At 38.1% G+C, this 18,900-nt stretch overlaps 1 protein-coding gene across 1 annotated transcript; it reads left to right on the top strand.

Annotated features, from left to right (window-relative positions):
• The first annotated feature begins 1,381 nt into the window (after nt 1–1,381).
• LOC103696666 (copper ion binding protein) lies at nt 1,382–7,235 on the top strand. Its single transcript, XM_008778351.4, has 3 exons — nt 1,382–1,613; nt 6,381–6,419; nt 6,838–7,235. The coding sequence occupies exons 1-3, from the start codon at nt 1,512–1,514 to the stop codon at nt 7,045–7,047; spliced, it is 351 nt and encodes a 116-aa protein (XP_008776573.1). The 5' UTR covers nt 1,382–1,511; the 3' UTR covers nt 7,048–7,235.
• Nucleotides 7,236–18,900: the final 11,665 nt, after the last annotated feature.

The raw sequence follows: 18,900 nt of genomic DNA, 5'->3' as shown, positions 1-18,900 counted from the left end.
CCCAGAACTTGAGAGGTCAATGTGGGCTATGAGTCACTGATTTACATAAAGGACTTTTGGTTCATAGAAATTTCATGTTTCACCAAAAGTTCTGTAAGTCATACTTACTAGTCCTAAAAATGGTTTATAGTCTCAAAGACACCAATTTGATGCATTGAACTCTCGCGCTCGTTAACTTATTATTGAATTTTAAAATATGTGGGGGATTGTTGGAATATTTCAAAATTCCGAGTCTGCCCTTCTTTGTCTTTTGTCTTTTTGTCTAGTATACTTTCTTTAGTCTCACATTGGAAAGGGATAAAACTCAAAAGATCTTTATGTAGTATTCAACCTTTTAACTTGGTGAAGCAAAGAAAGTAAGTAGCCCACACGCGCATGAGCCCAATGGAGGTCCAAGCCAAAATTGGCGAATCCGATCCGGAAACGTTCAACCGGGCGCGTCGCGCTCGATCATCACGCGCAGGGGGACCCCCCCAGGTGTGGGCTTGAGTCAGGTAACGTCGCATCTTTTAAAAACGCCTCTTTGGTAAAACGACGTGTCTTTTAAATACGCCTCTTCCTTTCTTTTTAAACCCTATCAGATTTGATAGAGATATCTAATCAAAATCCTCTCTCTGATTCCCGAGAGAATCTTAATCCTCTCTCTGATTCCCGAGAGAATCTTAATCCTCTCTGATTCCCGAGAGCCTCTCTCTCTCTGTTTTCTGTGTTCCCGAGAGGATACTCTCTGCGAGTGTGCACTTGGAGTGATCTAGTTGTTGTATCCTGGAGGATAGGCCGCCATTACTTGCTACACCGAGATTCATTCTCCGAGGGGCGCGATCTATTCTTAAGGATAGTGAAATCACGCCTCAACTGATAAGTTCTTCCTTCTCTCCATCTATTTTTTTACAACATAAAATGTATGGTTAATCAATATTTTGATAATTATGAAAAAAATATCCCATTCTTTCTCTATCTATTTTCCAACTACTTAAATTATAAGCTTTTCAATCCTATTCACTGCCTAAATAATTTTAAATTTAAATGTTCAAGGATACTCTCCATTCAATCATCCATGCTCATGTTATTTTTAACTTTCTTCTAAATTTTTTCTTCTTCTATTATTCATCCAATCCTAACAATGTTCCTACCAATTTTAGAGTGTTTGAAAATATTGTCTCTCTAATCTATCAAACCTACTTCACTCAATCATATTTTCACATTATTTATAATTGTCTTAACCATGCATCTTATACATCTCCATTCTTTTTTTCCCCTAAGAAAAAAAAAATCTAGACGTATCTAGAAAAAAAAAAAATCTATAGCACTTGGATGATATAGACATATCTAGAAAGAGGTATGGGCAATTTCGGTATATAATATCAATGAGCTCGCCGCAGGTTTCTCCCAGTATCCTTCGAGTGACCCAGAGAGACAGGAGGGAGATCTCTCGTTAGGGTTTTGAGTGCTCTTATCTTGCTTTGACCCGAGGAACGCGAGGATCGAAGAAATCCTAGGCTCGGATCGCCATGGTTTCCAGGATCGCCGCAAGGTACATGACCCGGAGGCTCTCCTCCGGCGGGAAGGTCCTTAGCGAGGAGGAGAAGGCGGCGGAGAACGTTTACATCAAGGTCCTTTTCTTTCTTCTAACACCGTTTCTTCTCGATCCTCTTCGTTTCCTTCTTGCTTATAATTTGCCGATGGCTTTGTGTTCTTGAGCTCGGGATTGAATTGGGTTTTATTTGATGCTAGGGGTATGGATTTTTGGTGTTCGATCATCTTTCTTTTATGACTTGTATTTCTTTGAGCTCTTCTGGTGTCGATATATTCTGTGTGAATGGGACTTCTCTCCGTATTTCTGAGAAATCAGCGTTAATTTGTTTTGGTGGATAGATCAGGATTTGTTATAGTTAGAATGAAAGATTCATGGAGAAAAAAAGGTGTTATCGACTTCCATCTGTCTTCTTGGCTTCAGATATGATCCTATAAAACACTCACCTAAGAAAAGGAAAAAAAGAAGGGAAACTTGGGGAAGAGACTTCGATAATACAAAATAACGTGAGGAACAAGAGCAACAAAGACCATAGCATTTCCTGTTCGGTAGGAAGAAGAAAGAGGAGGGGAATAGAGTATCAGAAACTTGCAGGCTACTAGTTAGAAGTATCTGATGGGTTTTATTTGATCGAGGAAGCAAGTCTTGGTAGGGTAAATGGCAACAGAATGTTGTCCTCAATGGTGGAGATAAGTTATAAATCCCGCGCCCGACCAATGAGAATAAGGGTTTTTGGCTTCTCATTTGCAATATATTCAATTCATGATGCACTATATAATGAATTAGTAAATACATGAGGGACATTTTTTAAAAAAAGATTAAAAAATGACAAGCTTTTCATTTTGAAGTTGGCGGTATGAAACCCTCTTTGTCATTCATTTCTACTGAGATTTACATCTTCTATCAATGCCCGTTGTAAAACTTATATAAAATGTATTCTGGATCTTTCCTTCCTCTTTGACTTTGTAGCATAGGTTTGAGCCTCTCTTAAGATGCATTATTAAATCACTGTTGCACAAGTGCAGATACTTAAAGTGGCCTCACTCGCCTAATCTCTACGACACTTTGAACTTCTAGACAATCTGTAATATACATCATGTTGATATTTTCCTTTCCAGGTTTATAAGCTTGTTTGCCTAATCACCTCAAAATAATTTTTCTTGTTGATGCTTATCTTATGTGCCTGAACCATCTCTTTCTCCCAACATTTTACTCCATTAACTTTTTTTGTTGCATTAATCATCTAATGCATATGAAGGTCAGAACATCATAGGAGCACACCCTAATCTTATTGTCAAATGAACAGGGTAGAATATAAAGTCTGATGGTCAGTTAGTCGATTATAAATCATAACCATAATCAGCATTCCTGGATGATGCAGCCTGTTGCAGACTTGGGGTTTGCTATAAAGTTTTTGTGGCTATTTCAGATCTGATCTGAATTAATTTATTGATGAAATTGTGGCCATAACTCCAAGATTGTGAGAAAATCAAAGTGGAGAGGAGGAAGAAGAATAATGAGAGCATAAGGTCAAGAAGGAAACAGAAGCAAAATTGAGAACATCAGGCTCCAGAGAGAAAAAGAAAAATGGAACAGCACTTTATTCTTAAACTTTTTTTTATTAAACTCCATGCAAAGTTTTAGGCGTTATGTAAGAAATCCTATTGCCTACCAAAATAAATTGAAAAGTCCTTGAGGTAGGCCCCTTATGAGCCACCTATGAAAGAGTGGATAGAGAAAAACTGCAGCAATATTTGTTAATGGATGGTGAAAAATGTTACAGAACATACCCCATATAGAATAATAGTTGTTCGTCACTATTATTGTGAACCTTACGTTAATTCACATTTTTTACTTGAGTTTGGTTTGAATATGAATAAGTTGGTGAATAACACATGATACAATGTGTTAATAGGATAAATGTGTACTAGAAGATGGAAGGAATAGGTCATGACATAAGACAACCTGAAAAGTTGTTTCATCTGCGAACTAGATAAGGTGTTCTATATCAACATTTAAACAAAATGAAGAATAAAATGAATAAAAACCAGCATTTATCCTGATTATGTGGGGTACCTATACATATATATATAATCACTTTTTCACTTTTTATTTTTTTTTCAATTTTTTGGTTGTTAAGGTTATTTTAAGATTTATGAATCTTTGAAATATGATTTTAAATTTGTTTTATTGTTATTTTACTTTATATTGGCCCCTAGATTGTATGATTGCTTGATGGATGCAGTTGTAATTAATAAGAATAGACAATGCTTGAAACACATATCTAATGGATTTTCACAAAATATATATCGAGATCTAGTCCTTCATGGATTGGCTGTGCTACTCATGGATGTCAGGAGCTTGTTCATATTTGGGCAAGATTTTGTACCCATCCTTGCATAGAATAATTTGGGCCTTCTGGATATCCACGTCGATATTAAGGCTGCAAATGGGTTGGGTTGACCCGTGACCTGCCTAGCCTAGACTCGACCCGACCCATTTTGGAGGATCTGTGGGGCCGGGTCAGATTGTAAAATTAGACCTATTCCATTTTTTTGGTCGTGTCTGGGTTTACTGAATTTAGACCCTATCCGACCCATTTGAATTTTAGGCAATTTTGAGTTTCCAACCTTGGGGGTTAGCACTAAGTTGATTGACCGTATGCATTCAAATTTGAACTACCCAAGTTAAAGTGTGAATTAGTTAAATGGGTTGGTTAAGACTGTTGGATGATGTATACTCTTGTGGTGAGCTTTTAGGTCTATTTCATCAATAGGGAACTGGTACTTGAAATGCCTTAGTGGTACCAATGCACTACAAGTACTGGTATCACTGGTGTCGTACAATCACTCGAAACCCTTGAAATGAGGTGTCTGGTTATCAGATAGATAAAGACCTAGAATGAAAATTAACAAGAGGATAAGACACAAGAAAGGTCTACAATAATAGGAATCTCTAATTCTATTATATTAGAAAACTTTTGGATCTGACTGCAAAACCAAATATATAAATTTGTGAAATCATCATTTGTTGTTTCAAAATTAAAAGCACATTGCAACCCACCTATCTTGTTCACCTATACAAGATGCTAACTAGCATAAGTTTTATTAATTAACTTGCTAGCTTTGAACATTATCAGCAAATCAGCAACCGAAGTATAAAAGTTTCTTGAAAGCTTCTATTTGTATCTCCAAGATAGAAAAAAGAGCTTTCTAATGCTAACAAGCATGAAATTCCATATCTACTTGGATTTTTATATAGTAGTTGTTGTTCTTGTTGTTGCTTGCTCTCACAGAAGTATGAGTTGAAACATTTCGTTATATTCCTGCTGTCACTTTTTTAGTAGTCTGCAGCCCTATAAAGGAGGCGAACAGGAGCTTGGTATGTTAACATAAATCTCAGCATTGAAGTTTTGGGATATGATATTCTAACCATTGTACCTTTGGTTCTAGGAGGAGATTGAAGACACCTCTTAGGAGGAAAAGTAACTAGAGAAAACAAAGAGATGAAATAGGAGATGAAGAGAGAATGACCGAAATTGGACTCGACCCGTACTCGAATTTTTTGGGTTGGGATTGGATTATACATGGATCCGACCCGACCTGAATGACCCGTTGGATCAGAAATTTTAGCAATGGATCCGACTCGACTCGACCCGATCTTCTATTGGATTGGGTCTGGGTTCAACATTAGGATCCGAACAAGGAACCGGGTTGGGTCGGGGTCACTCATGACCCGGTCCGACCCGACCCATTTGCACCCCTATATTAATTTTTTATCTAATACTAGGCTGGCTATCTCACCTGAGGGAAGATCATAGCAGCGAAATCTGACTTGTAATTTAGCTGCAGTTGAGGAGAAGGTAGTAGCTACTCAAATACGACACTTCAAACAAAGAATTACAGATCATCGCTGGCTATGCATGATGGGATCCGATGTATGATGAGGATCCATCTCAAGTTGCAATGGGGCTTAAAATCACAAAAATTCCCTTCTCTTATGATTTTTGCCACCTTCCCACCCATCCCTTTACATTCTCAATAGAAAAGTGAGACGAAAAGCATCGAGATGCCTTCTCTCTTTTTACTGATTGAAGGGCCCAGAACCGACTTGAACTGAGTAATGCTGAGCGGAACCGTGTAGTTTTGTTCGGTTTGGACTGCTTCAGCTGTAGTCTCGAACCAAACTAGAAAACCGATCCGATTCTACACTAGTTTGGTTTGGTATGCCTCGGTTTTGCAAACCTTATTTGAAAATACAAATTTTATTAACTTATCATAATTTGGATAACATAGATAATAAATTTAATTTTCCTTTGAAGTTGATGTGAAATGTATGCATGGAGCTTATTTCTCTGTAAAAAAAAATTAAAAGTAATATTGGAAGCTGAATAATTAGAATTAATAATATTGGAATGGTGCTTGCCTCTGTCACTCTTTTCTTGAGAGAGAGAGAGAGAGGGAGGGAGAGAATAACCTGCTACCTTTCCATGTCCATCAGAAGTGGAGAGATTTTTTAGGCATGTTTGAGCAACATTACTGATCTTTAATCTACTTCTAGAATAATGTTCTCTTGGGACTTCAATCATTACCTTGCTTGCAAACCATCCTACATTACTTTCAAGATCTTTTTTGCTTTGCTCGACATTTTTATTTGTATGGCTTTCTACCATAGCCTTGCTGGCATGGAAAAATATTTGTACAAACATCAAATATCATTAATATACGAAATGTTCTATGCAAGTTAGAATTGTGGACTACCAAGATTAGCAGAAGGAACAACTTATCAGAAAATTTTCAGTCTCTTCTTCTTGCCATTGCATTAAGTTGTTCTATTATTGTTGCAGAAAACGGAGCAGGAGAAGTTGGAGAAGCTTGCGCGTAAGGTATGGATACGGCTTGGGTCCTTGATTCTTTATTTTTGGTCTGTTTCTGCTATTATTTTGAAAGGAAAGATATTTCATTTTTTTCAACATATGTGATAATGTAGGAATTTACTGGACCTACTTTTATTTTTTCAAGACACTCGTAAGATATCAGTTGTCTTCTATAAACTATTCTTAGCAAGAAACATGCTACTTGTACGGGGTTTTTGTTTAGAAAAAAGTAATTTCCATGGTTGTTCAAGGCTATCAAAAATCAATAGTTAATGTGACACACTTCTTAAAAAATTAATGGTAAAGGTATTCTTAACCTGCTAGTTTATTGTGAAATTATCACTGATCTTCTTTCCTAACAACATTGTAGCTGGCATTTTGTTTCCTGGTTTTATGTGCTGCAAGGCTTAATGAAATTTCTATTCAGGGTCCTAAACCAGGAGAGCAACCCCCAGCAAATCCAGATGCTCCAGCAACTGATTCAAAGCCAACCACAACAGCAGGCTCATCAACCTCTGGTGTTTCAACTGACCAGAACCGGAACTATGCTGTACTTGCTGGCACAGTTGCTGCTGTTTGTGGCCTGGGCTGGTATCTCTTATCCAAACCCAAGAAATCTGAAGAACCTGTGGACTGAGGCTCCATGGAAGTAGCCGAGATTGGAAGCACCTGCTATTTTCTTCTGTTGTTTCCCTAGCTTTGTACAAGCTTGTTGCCTGTGAAACTCAGTTTTCTCCTCCATATCCAACTGAGCTTATGCTGTCCATTTTGATTAAACCCAGCTATATGACTTCAATAATCAAAATTACTCTGCTTTTCCTGTTATGGAGATGGGTTATTCGCTACTTAGTATCTGGTAAGTTCTTGTAATACTTGCATTGATTTCGACTCCAGGAACTCCATTGTAGCTGGAGGCTTGGTCATGTTGATGGTAAGCATTAGACGTAAAATTTGATGAGGGGGCTCCACTTGTTAGGTGGCTTCTTTTGGTACGAGGCGCACAATAGAATAACTTTCTTTCAATACATTGATTCTCAGGCAAACTACTCTGTAAGCCTGGAACCATGCATGAGTTAAATAATGTTGTGCTTGTGATGGTGGACTCAAATACGGCTTCTGGAGCTGTCTGATGTAACTTTTACCTGTGTGGTATTGACTCTTAATCTTTGGGTGAACAAAATAGATATTAATATGCATCGAAATCATGGTATATTTGAATTGGCATTGATGGTGGATGAAGCAACATGGTTAAAAATTTCATTTTTAAGGAAATTTGTGATAAACAGGATGAGGCAAATGATACTTTAAGGAACTAGTTGTATGTACATGTGCAAGTATATGCAACTGCTAGAGATTCAGGACTAATTGACAATTGATTTTTTATAAAAAATAATTATTTGCTGATGAAAAACATTCCCACTTGTTAAGCATGGGTAATGCCAGTGTCATAAATAAAAGGAAGAAAAAAACAATGAAATAGATGGTTGCGGAATACGATTACCAATTGATCATTGCTTTTGCAACATTGACCAAAGAAACAACTATAATGTATATTGTCCTTGTTATAGTTGAATATGCATTACAGAAGAGCAGACCTGAGAAATTTTGAATTTTCAAAATAAAGAACAAGATCTGCAGCCGATCTTCTCCGTCGGACCCAACTCCTCTCCCTCACCTTCTCTCCTGTTCTGTCTCCTTCTACGTCCCCGATGACAATGATATCATCTACCTACTTTGCAGCCATCCAAGTGGCCTTGGCTGTTACTGCCTCCAACCTCACCAAACCTGCTGTATTCTCAAGAGTTTTAGAGGGCCCCCCGATCATAAGACCATTAATGGCGCCTGAGCTCCCTGCCGGCTTCTCTCATATGTATGTATCTCTCGATCTTGATATCGTCGTCCAACTCGTCCAGTTAAAAAAAAATAATCTAAATATATTTTTAATCAAAAATTTAAAAAAATATTTTTTAATTTTCTTTTAAATGATTACGGTGCCAAACGTAATTCTCAGCACCTTGTCTGAACCAATCCAATAAGACCGACCTGACACTTCCAGACAGAAGCGGCCCAATGCATTTGGGGGCTTAAGGCGAACTCACTGGAAAAAATATTTTTTTCTTTTTGTTTTGTCTTTAAGATCTTTCCTGCAGTGAACCAGCCTAAGGCAAACTCACTAAGAGCCCAAAAAACAAATGAGGTAAGGTTGCAAGTTGGTGATCCTGTGAAAACCAACTGGGTTCGTTGTGATTTTAGAAAAACAATGAGTTGGGTTGTGAACTCGAAAAACAACCACACTATAATCAAGGAGGTTATAGTAAAATTTTCAAGAGTCTTGGAGAGTGGATGTAGGTGCAGGATTAGCACCGAACCACTATAAAATTTCTCTGTATTTGTGATTGCTTGCATTACATTGTTGCAATTATTTTTACTAGTTACATTGCTTATGAATTGATTTGCAACTGGCCATAATTCAAGCATTAAGTTTTTCATTGCGTACTTCTTTAGTTTGCTTAGTTCATTTGCTTATTCTTTTGACTAGGTTAACTATCTTAAAAGTTTTAATTAGATTAGAAAGCACAATTAAGATCTTGAAAAACTCAATTCACCCCTCTCTTGGATTGTCTTCTGGGCAACATTTATTAGGATTTCTTATGCTCGAGGCAATAATTATAAGGTAGGTAAATAATTTTTCGTAGAGATATGAAAAGACCGTGTTTTCCTACCTTATATAAAAATAAAGTATCTATTATTTTTGCATTGTTCCTTCTGGAATTGTAGCCAAGTGGCACTATTTGCATCAAATTTTGGTAGGCCTTTCTCGCTAAATGAAGCAAAAGGTGTGATGACATCAGTTTCATATGGTCATGGGCAAACACCACGGGTACAAGAATTCAACAATCAAGTGGTTTATTATTTAAGTTTGTAAGTGGTCCAATAAACTCAGCTATTAAATTGGACTCTGTAACAACTTTGCAACAGAGCTAGCAGTATGACCAGCTTTTCTTCTACTGGTTGACTTAGCTGTAAGAATATTATAAATTAATATTCTATTAAAGTGTCCCACACACCCTATAATACCCAATTAAAGGATTATGGGTCATTACTAGTCCAATTGTATTTATGGGTAGAAAACCTATTAAAAGAATCTTTTGGTCTTCTTGCTCGTAAGAGCCTTTTGGTTTTCTTGCTGGTAGAAAACCTATTAAAAGAGTCCTTTGGTCTTCTTGATGGTGAGAGACTTATAAAAGAAATGAGAGACTCTAGGGTTCATACCTACAATATAATTTGTGCATCTAACCATCGTGAGACACTCTTGAGGAACATTGTTAGGGTGATCCTTCTCTCTAAAAGTAAGGACAGATTTTACCAAATGGATACAGGTATGTCTTTATAGTTTTATATTCCGCGTTGATTGTGATTAACATGATAATCCAAGATCTTGATGTATTTTCATATTTGAAAATATAACATTAGCTTCTTGTCCTCAACATGTTACGTATCTAGTGTCATGTTATGGATAAAAGAACTTGTTATTCCTCTGGAGAAGGCCCCTACTATTGTCTCCATTCCTCTCTCTATCTCTTTCTTTTTCTGCTTTTCTCCTATCATATTATTTGACTTTGTTATTTGCAAAAGCTATCTTATTGAACTTTATGGATGCCAGTATACTAACGGTAGCAAGAAATATCTCCTTGGATTCCTCTTTGTTCCACCAAAAATGATCCTTTTTAGTTAGTTGATGTCTCCTCAACCAAGTACCAACATATGGAAGAAGAAAGTGGCCAAGATGAGAAAGTGACTAAAGGAATGCTTGGTTCACTAAAAATAAAAAACACTTGGGGCCAATAAAAAGATATTGGCCCGATGATAAATCCTTTAGAACTATGTGTAGTATTTTCTCATATCATTGGCGCAGCAATGTTGGCAGAAATTGTAAACCATCTTTCAGATAGAACTACTAATTGTGATTTACTTAGCAACTAGCGGAAGTGTGCGTACTTATATGGAACTAGAAATCTAAGGGTAATAGTAATTAATATCACTAGTAGAAACTAGTAGAAAAATACATGGCAACAAGTTAGAGTGCATATAATTTGGCGAAAGGGTTCTGTTACATGGCTGTATGTTGAATCTAATTGAATTGCAAAAGTTATTAGGGTTTCTTATGCTTGAGGCAATATTTATAAGGTAGGTAAATAATTTTTTGTAGAAATATGAAAAGACTGTGTTTTCCTACCTTATATAAAAACAAAGTATCTATTATTTTTGCATTGGTCCATCTTGAATTGTAACCTAGTGGCACTATTTGCACCAAATTTTGGTAGGCTTTTCACCCTAAATCAACCAAAAAGTTTCATGACATCAGATTTATATGGTCTTGGGCAAACACCACCTCTAGAAGAATTCAACAATCATTTGGTTTGTTATTCAAGTTTGTAAGTGGCCGACATCTAAAAGGATGTACACCAGTGGGAAGATGCGACAGATTTATAGTCAAAATAGATGATGGGCATATCTACTGACCCAACGAAGCTGACGTAATTCTATCTATCCATAGCTGTCTGTACCGCTACCTCTATCCAGCAGAACCAGCGCCAACCGAGTGAAGAAGAGTTTCAAGTTCTATATCCATTTACGAATAATCCCTAGCCAAGGGGCATTTATCAATAACCTCTAGTTGAAGAGTTCGGTCTGTAAAATAAACAATCAACCATGAATCATGGAGTAAATATTTATGCCAGCGACCCTATTAATCAATCTTCTAACCAAAGGACAAAAGTCCTCCGACCAAAGTTGTTATATGCACAACCAACCTATATTACTAGCAGACACTCTCAAGCTCCAACTAGAACTTGTATCCATGTTGGAAACTTCAATGTCGTCCGATAAACCCTCTATTAAATTGGACTTGATGTAAGACTCTGTAACAACTTTGCAACGTAGCAATCAATATGACAAACTTGGCATCAATCTCAATAACTGACTTTGGCATCAATAACTTAATATTGTTCGTCGTTGACTAAATTGTTATCTCTTTCCATTCATATTGATTTCCATAGTTGACCTTTCCACTCCCAACTTCTCCCTTCAACCTTATAAATTCCAATGCCATCAACCCTTCTCATCACTACCGTCAAACAAAACTCTTCCCATCACCGGAGAGTGTACGGAAACCGAGGAGTGCTTGAGAGACATGGCGCGAGTGGAGATGCAATGGAGGATGGTAGGACTTGCAGTGATTTGGCTTTTGCTGCTCAACAACTATTATTTCGTGGAAGCAGCGCAGGAGGAGATCGTGAAAGGCGGGTCCAATGAGGCTTTTGTCGAACCACGGCGCATGCTTGGTGTATTCCAATCCAAGAGAACTCTATCGACACTATCAAACTCTTATCACCGTGGCTGCAATCCGATTACCCGTTGTCGTGTTGACCCACCGGTAGCAAAAAATTGAAGAGAATAAAGTTGAAAAAGTCAATCTAAATTCTATCTCTATTGGGACTTTTTCAATTATTTTCTTTCATGCTTTTCTTCAAAAGGCTGGTTTAGCTTCTTGTTCTGAACATGCTGGTTATCTAGTGTCGTGTTATGAATAAAAGAACTTGGTTTTAGTGGTTATTCCTTTGGAAAAGGCCCCTACTATTTTCCCCCTCTCTCAATCCCTCTCTCTCTTTTTCTACTTTTCCCTTTATCATATTTTTTGATGTTGTTATTTGCAAAAGCTATTTTATTTATCTTTGTGGATGTCCGTATGACTTAAGGTAGTAAGAAATATATCTCCTTGGATTCCTCTTTGTTCCAACAAAAAGGATCCTTTTAAGTTAGCTGAAATCTCCTCAACCATGTACCAACACATGGAAGAAAAAAGTGGCCAAGATGAGTAGTGATTAAGGGAATGCTTGGTTCACCAAAAATAAAAAACACTAAACGTATGTTAGCTGTCTATATAGATTGTTATTGTATATTCCTTTATGTATTAGCTAAAAGATGTTGGCCTGATGATAAATCCTATTATATATATATTATAATTATTTTTTAATATTTAGAAATTAATATTTATAAGTAGTTAATAAGTAATTAATAAGTGCAAGGAATGTGGAACTAAATAAAATAAGCGTACCTATTCATCTTTCTACACGAATATGTATATTCTGAATCAGAGGGAGAAATACACTGGAGTACCGATGTCCACCATGCATCTGAATATATACATGGTAATGTTCATTTATTACCAAAAACAAGTCATTTATGGATATTAGCAGGAGGTCCGCGCAGATCCAGTATAGAGATTTTTTTTTTATTTTCCCTAATTCTAATTCTTCGGAGGGAAAAATTCACTTTTTTATCCTGACAGCTCCGGTCTTGAAAACCAGTATAGCTCTGGACAACGAACTATCGAGGGTTTGAATCCCTCTCTCTCCTTTTGTTTGTTGAATAAATTTGTTTCTTTATTCGTTTGGCCTGGCCCCTTTAGAAATATGTGTAGTATTTTCTCAAATTATTGGTGCAGTGATGTTGGCAGAAATTGTAAACCATCATTCAGATAGAACTAGTAAATGTGATTTATCTAGCGACTAGTGATAGAGTGCATACTTATATCAAACTAGTAATCTAAAGGTAACAGTAATTAATATCACTAGAAGAAACTAGTAGAAAAATATATGGCAACGAGCTACAATGCATGTAGTTTCGGAAAATGGTTCTGTTACATGGCTGTATGTTGAATCTAATTGAATTGCAAATGTTATTAGGGTTTCTTATGCTTGAGGCAATATTTATAAGGTAGGTAAATAATTTTTTGTGTAAATATGAAAAGACAGTATTTTCCTACCTTACAAGAAAACAAAGTATCTATTATTTTTGCATTGGTCCATCTTGAATTGTAACCAAGTGACACTATTTGTACCAAATTTTGGTAGGCTTTTCTCCCTAAATTAACCAAAACGTGTCATGAAATCTGATTTATGTGGTCTTGGGCAAACACCACCTCTAGTAGAATTCAACAATCATTTGGTTTATTGTTCAAGTTCGTAAGTGTCTGGCATCTAGTGGGATGTAAACCAGTGGAAAGATGCGACAGTGAACAAGAGTTTTAGTTTCTATATCCATTTACAAATAATCCCTAGCCAAGGGGCATTTATCCATAACCTCTAGCTGAAGGGTTCGGTCTGTAAAATAAACAGCCATGAATCATGGGGTAAATATTTATGCCAATGACCCTATTAATCAATCTTCTAACCATAGGACAAAATTCCTTCGACCAATGTTGTTAAGCACACTAGCAACCAACATTACTAGCAGACCCTTGCAAGCTCCAACTAGGACTTGTATCTATTGGGGGGAAAATGGACCACCCCACAAATATAATAAGAGCATTCGAATCCGATGACAGGCATGACCCCGGCAAGCATGATCTCGACATGCGCGATCTCAGTATCAATGAGCTTTGAAGGCTGCCGAGCTTAGAAGGCCGAGCACAGAAGGTTGCCGAGCTCAGAAGGCTCCCGAGCTCAGAAGGTCGAGCACAGAAGGCTGTCGAGCTCAGAAGGCCAACCTTGTCGTCTACATGCTGCGGCTATACCCTGCAGCAACCTCACCGCACCATACTTTGCTTGCCGGCCACGCCACGATATATTAACCAGGGACCATACCCCACTACGACTGTCAACGCCTCACTGTTCCCAAGAATAGACTGCATTGCGCGCCACAAGCAAGCTCTAGCTGTGCGCCATCTCCTTTCATGATGGGAACGGGCCATACCTCCGCCACCTGGACTCAATCTCACTCAATCAAGTCTAATCATCCACGGCAACTCATTAATTCATACGATCACGCCCAATCATGACGGTAACCCATTAATTCGTCCAGTCACATCATAGGTAACCCTGGCACCCCTCCTATAAAAAGAAGATCTTCTTCCTCTCAAGGGGGATTTTCTAGATTTCTGACTTTGACTTCTACATACAAACTCTCTCTCTTTCTCCACGAAAGCCCCCTCTGATTTAAGCATCGGAGAGTCGGGGCTGAAAACCCTGTCCACCGGCTTCTTGCAGGTCCTCCGGAGGACGCAACTCGCCAACGCACCACCTCCCGGAGTCCTCCTTCTCAGCCAGTGGTCGCCCCCGGGTTCAGTTTCCAGCAACAGTATCTATGTTGGAAACATCAATGTGGTCCAATAAACTCTGCTATTAAATTGGACTTGATGTAAGAATCTGCAACAACTTTGCAATGGAGCTTGCAATATGACAAACTTGACATCAATCTCAGTAACCGACTTTGATTTGGTAGTCAACGTAGACTTGGAGTTGGCCCCACCTACAAGGAAATCAATAACTTATTATTGTTTGCTAATGATTAAGTTGCTGTCTCTTTCCATTCATATTGATTTCCATAGTTGAAATCCAGCATTTCATTCCATTCCCAACAGCTCCCTTCAACCTTATTCCAATTCCATCAACCCTTCTCATCCCTACTGTCAAACAAAATTCTTCCCATCACCGGAGAGTGTACGAAGATTGAGGAGTGCTTGAGAGACATGGCACGGGTGGAGATGCAGTGGAGTTTGGTAGGGCTTGCAGTGATTTGGCTTTTGCTGCTCAGCAACTATTATTTCGTGAAAGCAGCGCATGAGGAGATCGTAAAAGGGGTGTCCAATGAGGGTTTTGTCGAACCGTGGCGCATGCCTGGTGTATTCCAGTCCAAGAGAACTCTACCGACACCATCAAACCCTTATCACCGTGGCTGCAATCCGATTACCCGATGTCGTGTTGACCTGCCGGTAGAAAAAAATTGAAGAGAATAAAGTTGAAAGAGTCTACCTAAATTCTATCTCTATTGGGACCTTTTCAATTATTTTCTTTCATGTTTTTCTTCTACTGTGTTGACTCTAGTGTGATTTTGATGTTTATAAAGCCATTGAGGTCATATTGTTATACTAATGCTTTTAAATTAAGTATTTCAAATGATCCAGTACATAAGTGTTTGAGGAAGAAAGAATTGAAATATTCTTAATACCTTTGCTGATACAATTAAAAGAACTTTCAAGAATTCATTTAAAAATTAAATTTATTGGAAAAACTTGAGGGAAGACCTAAATTTTAGTTTGATAGATTTGAGAGTCAAGTTTCCTTGGTTGAAGTGCAATTATGTCTTTTCCAAGTTTAAAGAGATGAAACTTTCATGTGCCAAGCATCCTAAGTGAAAAGAAACGACTTACAATGTTTTTATTTCAAGAAGTTCAGTTTTATGTGCAAATCTAACTTAAAAATGCAGAGAATCAATGTTAGAGTCGACCCCAGAAAGTTTGGAGCCGACCCTGGCATGCTTTGGCACATTGGCACAGGTTTCAGGCCGACCTCGGCACGCCCTGAACATTTGGCACAGAGTTCAGGTTGACCCCACCAGACTTTACAAAAACTTGCTCTTCTGCACCCAGAACTCGAGTCGACCCCACCAGACCTGACATAAACTTGCTCTTTTAGAACCTCTGCTCGAGCCAACTCCACCAGAATTTGAGTCTACCCTAACTGAGTTCGAGCTGACCCCAGATCTACTCGAGTCGACCCCAACTCGACTGACAACCTAACGACTAGTCTGCAGAAGTCCTTTTGAAAGCTCCAATGGCTATAAACGGCTAATTTCTTCAATCCAACGGCTAGTAACTACTATTTGGAGGTTGGAGAAGTATTTAAGAGCACTGTTCATCAGGAAAAGTATCTCCGTGAGAAATTTGTTAGGGATTCTATGATGTAGGGGCGCAGCGGAAGCAAGAATTTCATAAATATTTTATAATGAAATCTCGTAACATCAGACCCTAAAACCAAGACCACCTTAATGGTAACAATCAAACTTATAAAATAAATGTAGAAATAGAAGAATATGTGTAATGCTAATTCCAATATTCACAATTTTTACTAGGCGCCCAAGTATTCACCCTCCAATATTGATCCACACGAAAACTTACTTCAAGATTTTAACTCTGAAAGAACTTGATTCTTGATGCTGAATTCTTCTAAAGAATTCAATTGGCTTCTAGGCAAAATAACACTTCTCAAGTGCTTTGCCTTTCTCCCTTTTTTTCTTGGCTTTCTTCTCCCTTTTTAATTCTCCTTGTCTTTCTTAATTCCCCTCCTAAGCCTTTTGTCTTAAAGAAGACATTTTGTCTTAGCCTTGGAGAGAGATGTAAGAAAGAAGAGATTGGATTGTGTGTTTAGAACCCCGGAAATGCCAACTATTTATAGTTGGCGATGGGGTGCTTTTTCTTTTGGCGTGAGGAAGCATCACCGAAGGATGCATCCTCATCCACACGCCTTATGGAGAGGGAAGAGGTGTGTGATCAAGGGGTGGCGCAAACCAGAAATTCCTCATGCCCCTGATCCCTAAAAATAGGGAAGAGGTGCCTCATCAAGAGGTGCCATCCTTATCCAAAACCCCTTCACGTTCCTCATCCCTAAAAAATAGGGAAGAGGCGTGTGATCAATTCCTATGGGGCACCAACCTCATCCAATGGCTGATGGTGATCCAACAGCCATAAAAGATGGCACCTCATTCATCTTGGGCATGAGGATAAGAGGGAGAAGATAAATGGATGAGAGTCCTTAACCAAACAGACTCTTCATCCTAATCCAATCATGGCGCCATCAAATCCAATTCAATTGGGTTCAAACCAAGCCAATTAGGTGTCAAATCTTGGCTAACCCAAACTAGGATATGATTTAACCAGAAAGCCAATTTAATTAGATCAATCCAAATCAAGAATCAAATTCGAATTCAATTCGAATTAAGAGCTAGAGTTTGCAACATGTGCTAGCATGTTCATCCTGCAAACATGATCTAATCTAGTTAGATCCTTGATCAGTTTTTTATGTGTGACCCATTGGGTTCCACATCTAGCCAGCAGTAGGTCCAAGTGCAAGTTGAACTAATTCGATGAGAACTCTTCTAATCGATTTAGGTTCAAACTATGCAAACCCAAGCTTAATAATTAGAACCCTTTCTAATTAGAGATTGAATTAAATTCTTTAATTCAATGAAACCTACAAGACAAGATTAACGTCTAGCAACGTATCATATCTATCCAAAAGATATGAAATTTGATGGAAATACCAATATACCCTTTACTGGTAAGTTTCCATGCGATTCAATCCTTCAATCAAGCTGCATCCAAAATATGTATATGAATATAGATTTTTGTTAAACTCAATTACATATTCATGTCTCTCTGAATCTTCTAATGATAATTCGAATAATGAAATATTAGAAACTCCTTCTAATTTTTTTTCTGCTTTGATCAAAGACTTCCTGAATTATCATACAATTAGAGTAAGTAGGACGTGATCTTCTCTTACTAGAAGTGATTAATTTCTTGTTGACGTACTCACAACCTTCGTACACAATCCACTATATCCAGAAGACCCCGTACACGACTTTAATCATGAATAAGTATGAACCAAAATATGGATTCATATGCATAAGATACCATGGTGGTCTCAGGTCAAAGGATCAATATCCCACTAAGAGAATCATCTTTTAACATGTAAGTAAGACTCCATAAGATATTCTCTTGGTAGGTCAATTCAATGAACTCATTCTCTAATGAGCACCCACATCCTTGTATTAGTATCTCCATACAAGTGATTGTGAGATCAATCACCCTCTCCATCGAGCATACAAAAGATGTATCAGTCTTTTCGGTAACATTGATCCCCGACTCAATGTACCAACAACTGAAAATATTTTGTTAAGATTTCTATGATGTAGGGGTGCAGTGGAAGCGCGGGATTTCAAAAATTTTTCATAATAAAATCCCGAAACATCAAATCCTAAACCCAAGACCACCTTAATGGTAACAATCAAACTTAAAATGAATATAGGAATAGAGGAATACCTAAAACGCTAATTCCAATATTCAAAATTTCCACCAGGCACCCAAGTGTTCACCCTCCAATATTGATCAACACAAAAACTTATTTTAAGATTCTAACTCCGAAAGTACTTGATTCTTGATGCTGAATTCTTTCAAGGTAAAATAACACTTCTCAGGTGCTTTGCCTTTCTTCCTTTTTTCTTAGCTTCCTTCTTCCTCTTTATAATTTTCTTTTTCTTTCTAATTCTCCTTCTAAGGCCCCATGTGGGAGAGCTTTTAGAGGACCAAAAAGTACTTTCTGGCTCTCTAAAAGTACTTTTGGATGAAAAAGAGTGTTTGGTAAAAATTTTGAAAAGCTGTTTTAGTTTTTTCAGAAAGCTGAAAACAATTTTTTGGGAGAAGCTGCCCCCTCTCCTCCATCGCCGCCCCCTCTCCCTCGCCACCGCCCCCGACGCCCTCCACCTTTTTCTCCCTCCTCCTCTGCCATTCCCTCTTCCTACTGCTGCCCTCGACGCCCTCCTCCTCTGCCGCTCCCTCTCCCCCACCGCCGCCTTCGACGTCCTCTCCCTCTTCTCCATCCTCCTCTACTGCTCCCACTTCCCCGCTGCCGCCCCTGACGCCCTTCGC

Source organism: Phoenix dactylifera, chromosome 12, assembly GCF_051530095.1.
Source record: "Phoenix dactylifera cultivar Ajwa chromosome 12, Ajwa_hap1_PhDact_Kaust_v1.1, whole genome shotgun sequence".
In the NCBI taxonomy this organism is placed as follows: Eukaryota; Viridiplantae; Streptophyta; class Magnoliopsida; order Arecales; family Arecaceae; genus Phoenix; species Phoenix dactylifera.
Note: the sequence above shows the minus strand (reverse complement) of the source record. Positions and strands in the feature narration are given on the sequence as shown.